The sequence below is a fragment of the Atta colombica genome, unplaced genomic scaffold (assembly GCF_001594045.1).
Source record: "Atta colombica isolate Treedump-2 unplaced genomic scaffold, Acol1.0 scaffold281, whole genome shotgun sequence".
In the NCBI taxonomy this organism is placed as follows: Eukaryota; Metazoa; Arthropoda; class Insecta; order Hymenoptera; family Formicidae; genus Atta; species Atta colombica.
This window is the reverse complement of record NW_017259383.1, coordinates 643556-653628: the sequence shown is the minus strand read 5'-3', so window position 1 is coordinate 653628 and position 10073 is coordinate 643556. Positions and strand designations below refer to the sequence as shown.

The window sequence follows — 10073 nt, the reverse complement described above, 5'->3', positions numbered from 1 at the left end:
TATATATATATATTACAAATGTTATGAGATATATATATTTTATGTAATGCGTTTATTGCATTTAGTGCACTGAATTCAATCTATAAACTTTGTATGTTTTGGGCATAAATCCCGCCCGCTAAAAATGCGGTATATTCCAAACAGGTGGGATACAAGACAACAAACTGAACAAAGAAAATAAGAACAAAACATTTATATTTTGCTATACAACATGCTTTACTATTCCTGTACATGTACGCATCACAAAATAACCACTAAGTCTTTTACACGCCCTATAGTATCATTTTAATCATTTTACGTAGATTATAATTTATGATGGCGCTATTATTATATATTATTACAGTGACAAATCGATTCAACTCACAATAATTTCATTAATATTAACAGTAAGAAGCTGAAATCATAATTCAATATTAATATAACATAAAGGCATATAACAGAATATTGCAGAAAAATTACCCTCACTCCTTCTATTTTTTCTGACTTCTGTGTAATTCCAACGCGGCATATTTGCGGGAGTTACCCTATTAATTTAATAGAAAAGAACGAATAAGCACACATCAAATTTAATCTTGGAGTAAATATGAAAAGTACAATATCTTCAAAAACATTTTACTAATAAAATAATGACACAAAACTGTTTAAAAATTTATATTACTTATCACTCTGTTATAATACGAAACTGATATATGACGGATTAAATTTTTAAAAATTTTTTCCCACTTGTCTCAATTTTTAGCATGATAGATTGGATCTCCTGATGATCACTAAAGACACAACTTCAACGCTCAATGCACATAAAATTTACACATGATAGCATTCTAGTGATAAAAATAAGAATATTTGATACGAAAACTGCAAACAATGCTTTACGGATACCGTAGTAATCGGTAATCGAATGAAAGCGCGATTTGTTATTTGAGATCGGATTGTCTCTTTAAAATGAAGAAAAATTTCATCCTGCGACATCACGTCTACGACATGTAAGAATGTTGTTACAGCTTTCGAAGGATGTCACGAGCATGAAGATGAAAGTGCGCACCGACGTGCAATCGCGGGAGATAGCAGCGCAACATACTAAGACGGTATTCACGCTGGAAAATCGGGTGGAGATGGCTACCAAAAGATTCAATTTGATGCTAACGGAAAATACGAAGCTGCGCGCTGAGATTGAAACCTTGCTGAACGAACGGACGCAATTCATGCAGGTGTGGAATAAGCTGATCGGCCAATTGAACACTGGTAAGCAGGTCATCAACGATCTGATCGAACAGGCGACGGTTACGTTCAATCAGCGGGACGAGGAGCTCAACAAGATCCAAGCACTTCGCGAGAGGTAGGATGCGACGCGGATTTTCCGCGTCGTTGATTGGTGCCACATCGTGAAACTCGATCTGCGCAAGCTAAAATGTTAGTGATTTACACAACATCGCTGTTGCCAATCAATAACCATTTATAAAGTCGCGAAAGTGGAAACCTTCGCCAGATCGTTGTCCCCATAATTCAAATGGTTTTTTTGTTACTAACTACGCGAAATCTCAGATATTCGCATCCTTAATGAATGTCTGATACGGTCTGATATTTAATACAAATAAAAAGTCTATTTGATCCTCCGTGGCTGTACGTAAAGTATAGATTTCATAAAGCGATAAGATACAATTTGCAAGCACTAACACGGAGGCTCACATAGGCATTTTATTTGTATTGAATTTATTCTTAGAGCCACAATTATTATTATAACTTACTTTAGCCTCGTCGTTGTCTTTGAATTAGAAACTCGGAGAGCAACGATCGGCAGAGCCAATGGCGCATAGAATTTCCGCCGCTCGCGCTTTCCGTCCGATATGCCGTAACGGTTTCTTGAATTTATTCAGTCGCGAATTTGCGTAATTTTTTTATCGAGCAAAGAGAAAAATTCCGATCAACATAAACTGATCATAAACTGAGAGAGAAGGCATTTGTTTTCAGAGGAATAAGGGACTTGAAGAATCACACATTGGAAATGTGTGAATTGAAGAGAACTCTGGATAACGAGATGAAACTGCAGGAATTTCTTGGTGTGAAAGGACAGTTCCGCGAGATGGTCGATCTGAATGCGAAGAGGGAAGCCGAGCGACAAGCTAAACGGGAAGAGAAACAGAATAAAATAGCGGCCTTCACGCAAATCTTGCAGACGATCAAGCAATTCACTGGTACCGTAAACCGGCTCTTACTTACAATTAGAATAATCAGGCAATCTGATTTTCAAGAATGAGTTCTCTCTTTGTAAAGTGTTCTCGGATTTTCTCACGGAACTCTTAAACTTGCCCTAGTTTTCTAAGTGTTTTACAATTGAAGACGTAGGTGTATGTCAATCTAGTATTACTAATTATAAGATGAAATTTATTAAAGCCCAAAGAGAAAGAAGAGAGAGCTAATTAAGAGTTCAAATCAACATGAAATTTTTAGAATGAACTTTAAAGTTTAATCCTTAGATTAAAATTATCAGTAATAGCGGGTTAATACTTACACAATATCCAAACTTTATATTTAATAACTTGTATTATTGATCTAAAATCTTGATTCCAATTAATGCGGCAAAAATAAACAGGAGAGCAAGAAATCGACAAGCTTACTGCGCACTTCATCAAGCAAGAAGAAGAGAATTTCGCACTCTTTAGTTATGTGAACGAGCTGAACGACGAACTAGAGAGTCTTCAGACGAGGATGGAACAGTTGACAGTAGCTATCGATGAGGCACGTGCTTTAAATGTTCATCGCGATCAAGAGCAAGCTGAGAACTTGGAGAAAATCACCAAGGAATTGGAAGAACAAATAGCACTAGCGGACACTGCTGAAAATAATCTTGCTAAGGTTAAAAGAGAAAATTATTCGGAACTTGCTGGAAATTTCGTGCTAGGATTATTTTCTTGAAACTTGAATTTAAAACGAAAAACATTATCGTTCGCTTAAATTTATAATGTCAAAATGTTCAATTAGAGTTATTTTTAATCATTTCTATAAGTCGCCTGTTTCTACTCAATATGACGTTAATTTAACTAAAACAATAAAGTTAAATGGTTTAATTCAGAAACATTATTAAATTTGACTCAAATTTAGTTTAAATATTATTTACTAATGTAAGTGTTAATATGGATGCTTTGAAACTAATAATGAATTGCTTTGTATTTTGACATACGTTGAAATTAAAAGTAACAAATGTTATTTGAGTAAGAATTGGATTACTCTTTTGATATCTGTCAATGTTGATTAATAACAAAATGTCCTGAAATCGTCATTAGCAAATTAACTCCGCACTTTTCAAGGATTATTTTGTCATTCTTGAGCTTATTTTGTTACCCTTGATCCTAATAAAACGAATTTTGATATCCGCATGACGACTCGGTAAACTGCAGTCCGAATGAATAATAAACGATTACTCATGTTTCATTCCAGTGCAACAACGTAATGGACAAGCTGCTGCAAGGAATCGACAGCCTCTTCAAGGCGATACGCTGCGACAATTCACCGATTTTAGAATTATTGGGCGACAATACTCACGTTACCATGAGCAACGTCATGCTCTACTTGGGTATTATCGAGAAACGAATCACCGAGATGTTCCACAAGGTCTATTGGGTAGACAAGGAAAGCAAAGTTCCACAATTGCGGCTGGATGAGGAGAAGAGACCCAAGCTGGAAGTGCCCGTTCTCAATCGTATCGTACCCACCCAACCTTGTGTCCTGTGAGTCTTATTTATACCTTCTCACGTTCCTTTATCCTATCCTTGAACCCGTCCTTCTGATCTATCGAGTATTCTCCATTTTCCAATATTTCGAACGTTTAATCCTGAATGTGATAATCTAATTTCCGTTTGATACTTAAAATAGATCAGTTCTTTTCCTATCAAAACACGAATTAGATAGACACTTACAATACATACAAGTAATAATATTTAATCAGTGTATATATCTAATCAGTATGACAATTAGGAAAAGATTTTATTAGCTGATTATAATCGTTAAACACACGTCGAGGATATCCGGACCGTGTGTCAACTTTCATCTGACTACTTTAACGTCCTCAAATGCAGCTGCGTGGAACAAGAACATATGCAGTTCGTCTCAGAGGGTCTAGAGGTACCACTGACACGTGCCGAAGCCATGCAGAAGCTGCAAGAACGGCTCATGGAGGATTACACAGAGCTGCTTCACAACGTGTCTGGCTGTCACTTACCGGCAGCTAGGAAGATTATTCAAAGACGTTATCAATAAACGGAATTAACGATGGCACATTTTTTTCGTGGATTTGCGACGTGGATTTTGCTAGGATTCTAACAACGTTCGCGTGAAGCTTACAAGAATTCAGCCAATGAGGGAATCGCCAGATTGTTGCAAACGCAATAGCGACACAAAGAAAATAATAATTTTACGAATTGATTTTTGTGAATTGTATTTATTTATTTTAATTAATTTTACTTTCAAATATATATATATATATATATTTAAAAAAAAACATTCGTTTTTTTTCTATGGTGATACAATTTGAAATTTTTCGTTATTAAACAGCAGTGTTTCATTCATTCGCTAGCTTTACTACCGCTAGTTTTACCGCAGAATCACAATCAGTCGCGGTAATGAGATGATAGATACCTCTATTCATGCAGCGAACCTTTCTCTTTTCGTACCTTCTTCTTGATAGTCTTGATAATTCGCTTCAATTCAAGGATAGTACGCTTAATGTGAATCAGCTGTTGTTCGACGTCCTCGCTGCTCACCTTGACGGGTATCTCTTTCCTCTTGCAAATCTGCTGATAGATGTTCCAACAGCATGCCTTCACTTGCGTAAGCTCCAAATTCTTCGTCGCGGCGGTTTCCTTTATTTTCGAAATGATCATCTCCCATCTCAAAGCCTCCACTTTCGCTCGATCATATCTTTCTTGCAATTGCGCCACTTTATTATTCAGTCCCATCAATACTTGCGTCTTGGTTTCTGTCAAATGGTGCTGCATGTATAAAGAAAATTATCTCTATAACTCTTGACTTTTCAATTCTTTTTTTTTCTATTGAAAGGAAAGATGGCAAGAGAAAATATACCGTTTGAAAACGAATATATTTGAAAGCTAAGAGATATTAAATTCATAAAAGAGATTTATACGAGAAAAATTCGAGTAAAAATCGTACAAAGAAAAGAATAGCAGATGTAAACATATATGGGTAAGAACACGTGATAAAATAAAACATAGAGATATTTCAGTAAAAGATATATGAAAAAAAGTACTGTTTTGAATTTGCGAAAATTGATAGAGCACGTTATTGCGATATAGTACGTGTTAATTATATTTAGGATCTGCGGACAATAGAAGAAATATTACAAGAATAAGAATTATAAAATATTAGAAAGATAAAAAATTAGAAATAAAAATTAAACGTATCGCACAATAAATATAAATAAATTTATTTATATCTGCTGTTGTTACATTTAATCTTTATTTCTAATTATTTTATTTCTCTAATATTTAATATTTATTCCTGTTCCTAATATAATTATGCCTCATATTTTATTTATATCTATTGTGTGTTAAGTTTAATCTCTATTTTTAATTTTTTAATTTTTCTAAATTTAATATTTATTTTGTTTCTAATATATTTCTTCCATTGTGAGCAGAATCTTAATGCAAAAATAAAGCGATTAAATTAAATAATTTATAATAGAATAATGTATATGTGCGAATTTATAAGATCATGATGAGACATATAAGACAGATGATTATTCGAACAATACTATTTTTGTTCCTTTTTCTTCTAGCATCTGAAGGTTTTTATCTTGTTGATCAGACAATGTCTGCCTAGTCTCGACTAAAGTTTCGTAGCGATTAAAAATTTCATTAATCGATTGAAACTCGCCCGTCTCGTTCACGACCTTGTCCAAGTAATTTTGGTACTTCCTGTATTCCCCTACGAATCGCTGCATTTTATCACGTACGCCTATCATATACTGCAATTTCTGCTCCAATTCCTCGATCTAATAAAAAAAAAAAATATCAGTTACAACCGATATATGAAATTCTTCTTGATTTTAATTAAGTTTAATTAAGTAAATTGTAAGTCGCTCGATTGAAATTAAGATCACGAGGTCCTTTTCGGAGTTTTCTTTCCTTAACTGCGTACTTCTTGCTTGTATTTTTCCTGACGCTCATGCTCCTCCTTGATTTTTTGCTCAGCTCGCTCGCACTTCTCGATGTTCTGCCTTACGAGCGTATTAAATTTTATGAGAGACTGTCGCAATTGCAATTGCTGCTCTCTCGCCTCCTCCCATTGCTCATCCATATATTTACGTCTTATTTTCTGTTCCTCTCGTTTCTCCTTTAATATTTCATTAATTTCAGCTAATTCTTGACGAATCCTGATCACCTCGGTTGCCGGACAAACCCTCGCTTTGTCCCATTCTGGATATTTTCTAATATTGTTATACATAATGACAAGAATGTAACTTATAAATATAATAAATAACAAAATATAACAAATTAAATTTATTTTAAAATTTATTAAAAATATAATTGTTTTTGTTATTAATAAAATTAACATGAGAATTGATAATTTTATTGTACTGTCCGCGCGCGCTTCGTATTCTTATCGATTGTTATGTGATACAGTAGATTGTCTATTTTTACATTCCTTATATATCTTCGAACTATTTTATTATGCCTACCAATTATTGATAAACGCATGGTCTTTTGATAAAGAATAATTAAAAATATCTTATTACAACATTTATAACTATTTGTTAATTACTTGATAGACTGACGTTCCTCTTGCTTAGATATAAAGTACTCCAAAACTGCTTTCTGCGAATCGGTCGGGATAACAGTTCTTTGCACGAGATTTCTCGACTTATCTTGCGCCATAGCCATTTCTTTTTCTTTTCAAAACGTTTCTTTATTAACAATTCAATAAATGTGTCAATACGAGAGTGTCTGTAGGCTTTTAAAAAAATGACGTGAAAGAAAGCACATGTTTGCTATGTACGATTGATCGATCAAACAAATTGAATGCAGTCGCGTACACGTAGGCGCAAGAAAGAGACAAGAAACACGTGGTATAGACAGTGTAGACACGTAGTGGAAGGGAAAGTCGATGGCAGGAGAGGCATTGTTGAAAATAACGAACCAGATTTTATTTATATCGTACACTTTATACAAGAGCTAACAACGACCTTATTAAAAAAAAAAATGCATAGTTATTAGATATCACGCGGATGAAAGAGAGAGATGAACGGAAGGGGGGTTGGCGAGAATGATCAAAGCGTATTCGTTCATGAGTGGACTTCCTGGCCGAGCAGAGAAAGTTGCTTGAGCAATTGCTTAGCGTTGTTGAAGGTCGTGGAGCCGTAGATCACTCGTTTATTCACCCCAGCTCCGCTTCGTTGCTTCACATAGTCCACCAGATTCTGGTACTCTATGTAATTGCCGCCGCCAACTACAAAGACTATCACATCCTGGAACGTCGGCCGATTCTTCGGCATCTGTTCGGTGTGCTTGAGTTGCTTCGGATCCAGATAGAGGTAATCCTCGGTACGCGAGGACTGCTTAGATTCCATCAGTTCATCCACTATCTTGGTGACTGGTAGATTATGCTTTTTTACTACCAGATTCTTCACGCCCTCCATGACGAATGATGAGCCTTGATTCATCAGTTTGGAGAACATACTGACTGTCTTGGTACCGCCGCCTTCGTAACTACTCTGGATCTCGGCTATCCTAGTGTAATTGCGTAACCGCTTTATATATATCAGTGGATTCAGATCGCAGCCGGCTGCGGTTAGTGCCGTCTCCAATTTATTGTAATCCGCGTCGGACATATTCGTGCAAATAAAATAAATAATAGCAAGACGTAGTTTATCTTCAGGAGTGCCGCAATCTGGATCGCCGATGGTCTCCAATACGCTCCGATCCAACGTTTGCTTACTCATAATTTTTTCCTCCAGTTCGAAGAACGTATCGAGTCGTCTAGACTTGATAGCGTTCAGAATACCTGTGGCTACTGAAGTGTGCATATCGATCAGCCGTTTCATCTCTAGGAGTTGCGGCAACGAATTCACGGCGCTCGTCAAACGCGCTGTGTTATTGGATACCATAGACAACGCTACCTCGCTGTCATTGTCAATGCCCATAGAGAATTTGAGTTTCTTCACGTCCTCCTCGAAAGTACGGTACTGCTCCAGCTCCTCCTGTATGGCCTCTGCCACTCTGGGGAACGGACTACCTTTGTGCTGGCACCAGAAGCGATCCCGGTTGTCCAGTTCGTAAGCGCGTGTCTTGGAGCGTGTCCCACCAGTGGGAGATCGTCCTACATTCTCCTCTACAACAAGCCTATTCAATGCCATTTCCAGAACATCATGTGCCAGTGCCTGGTACGTCCACGTGTGATGCAATGGAGTAGCCATATCAACGTTACGGTCCAGCACAATGAGCAGAGGCCTCTGAAAACTGTAATGACCAGTTGCAGATGCTTCACCCTCGAACAGATTGTTCCTCGCATCCCATACGTTCTCTCGCAGTTTCTTATCGATCATCTTGGCAACCATCTCAGCAGCATTACCCCTGGGACATCTTATGATCGGCACGGTGCCCAAAGTGACAAATACTGAAAACAAACAGTCTACAATAATATCCATTACAGACTCCATTTCGCTGTCTTTGACATCACCACGGTTGATCGCATGATAGGATATCACATCGCTGTTCTGATGTCGCAGGACAAACAGATCATCCTCCAGAGTAATAAAGTTCAGGTACTGATCGAACACCTTGTGAATGCTGGCGACGACACCACCGAGCAACGCCGCAGTCGCCAGATCTTCCATCCTCTGCCGGCTAATTGGCGAAATGAAATTCAGATGATAGATATCATACAGGCCGTTCTGCAGATCCTGGCCGATCCTGCCAAGATTCTCGTCCGTGGGCGCGCAGAAATAGATCGCCGGTACCTCGGGGATAGAGTCACGGTCCGAATGCAACTGCATGTGTAACGTGATGCCAAGCTCGCGCAGCTCCTTGACAGAGATCAACGGCGATATGATGTCCTGGCCAAGGCGATCGTAAACGAGAATCTTCCACGTGGGCACCGCGCTTTCGAGCCCCGGCTCGGGCAAATTCAGATTCAGCATCTGCTTCAGAGCGTTTATTTGACGATCGCGTAGGCTCATCTTGGCGGGCCTATCGAGGAACTTAACCTCGCACGCGATACCCGGGTACTCGTACTCGATCGAGAACCGGAGGCCAGTCAAGTTACGTGGCTCGTAAACGCCACTGTGATTCCTGGGAGATGTCGAACTTGACGCGCACTCGGTATCGCATATAGAATTCTTAGAAATCTGTTAACCTTCGATCTTGCACTCCCTTCGAACTGTCAAACTATTCGTATGATGGAGAGACGGACACGTCACATTTTTCATGGTCGATATAAATGTATGAGTTATCTAAAAAGCACAGTGATCTCATTTACCTACAGCAAACATAACGTAACATTTACCTAGTTACTTCGCAGTTATCTAAATTATCTATCATTGCTCTATCACGATCAAGATAGCGGTCATGTAACTTTTTCTCTAAACACATTCATATACAAAAAATTTTCACTTTTCACGTTTCCATTCTAAAGAAAAAGTTATACATGATTGCTACTCAGCAATATTCAAGAGAACATTTACATCAAAATAATATCTTGTACATTCCGGGAAAAAATATTTCATGTTTAAATGTACAATATAAACATGTATAATCATATATGAAATATGTCCATATATCTTTATTTCTTTTGTAAAATTACTGTTTATACAGAAAACAGTATTTAATGATAATGAGAAACATAAAAAACAAAAAGGATAATTTTCGCATTTTTTTTTATTACAGGAAGTCAGGTTTGAAAAAATTACTCATATATAATTATATAATAATTTATATATAATTAATTATATATAAATTAATTATGAGTAATTTTTTCTCATTTCTTCAAATCTTGAATTTCTGTAAAAGAAGCAGTGCGAAAATTATTCTTTTAATTGTTTTTTATACCAAATTTTTTATATCAAT

The 10073-nt window shown here is 36.9% G+C and overlaps 3 protein-coding genes across 3 annotated transcripts in view; 1 reads left to right on the top strand and 2 right to left on the bottom strand.

The window, feature by feature from the left end:
• Positions 1–4254, top strand: part of LOC108689919 (coiled-coil domain-containing protein 63-like) — a 5610-nt gene extending 1356 nt beyond the window's left edge. Inside the window, exons 3-7 of the mRNA XM_018196887.1 lie at positions 1002–1336; positions 1969–2192; positions 2591–2853; positions 3436–3725; positions 4074–4254. Of these exons, the coding sequence (XP_018052376.1) occupies positions 1002–1336; positions 1969–2192; positions 2591–2853; positions 3436–3725; positions 4074–4254 (1293 nt within the window). The remainder of the gene's footprint in view (positions 1–1001; positions 1337–1968; positions 2193–2590; positions 2854–3435; positions 3726–4073) is intronic.
• Positions 4255–4634: 380 nt separating this feature from the next.
• On the bottom strand, positions 4635–7060 carry LOC108689904 (coiled-coil domain-containing protein 42 homolog). The gene is made up of 4 exons (XM_018196862.1): positions 6775–7060; positions 6151–6439; positions 5765–6004; positions 4635–4985 (listed from the first exon to the last, which is right to left on the bottom strand). Exons 1-4 carry the CDS (start codon positions 6891–6893, stop codon positions 4635–4637), a joined length of 999 nt encoding a protein of 332 aa, XP_018052351.1. The 5' UTR covers positions 6894–7060.
• A 74-nt stretch (positions 7061–7134) lies between these two features.
• On the bottom strand, positions 7135–9406 carry LOC108689903 (protein sly1 homolog). Its single transcript, XM_018196861.1, has one exon. It carries the CDS (start codon positions 9185–9187, stop codon positions 7295–7297), a length of 1893 nt encoding a protein of 630 aa, XP_018052350.1. The 5' UTR covers positions 9188–9406; the 3' UTR covers positions 7135–7294.
• Positions 9407–10073: the final 667 nt, after the last annotated feature.

Coding starts and splice junctions, on each gene's coding strand:
- LOC108689904 (XM_018196862.1), bottom strand. CDS start 6,893: ATGGCTATGGCGCAAGATAAGTCGAGAAATCTCGTGCAAAGAACTGTT. Junction 6,440..6,774: donor GAGGAACGTCAGTCTATCAA/GTAATTAACAAA, acceptor TAACAATATTAG/AAAATATCCAGAATGGGACA. Junction 4,986..5,764: donor AAGAAAAAGGAACAAAAATA/GTATTGTTCGAA, acceptor TTATACATGCAG/CACCATTTGACAGAAACCAA.
- LOC108689903 (XM_018196861.1), bottom strand. CDS start 9,187: ATGAGCCTACGCGATCGTCAAATAAACGCTCTGAAGCAGATGCTGAAT.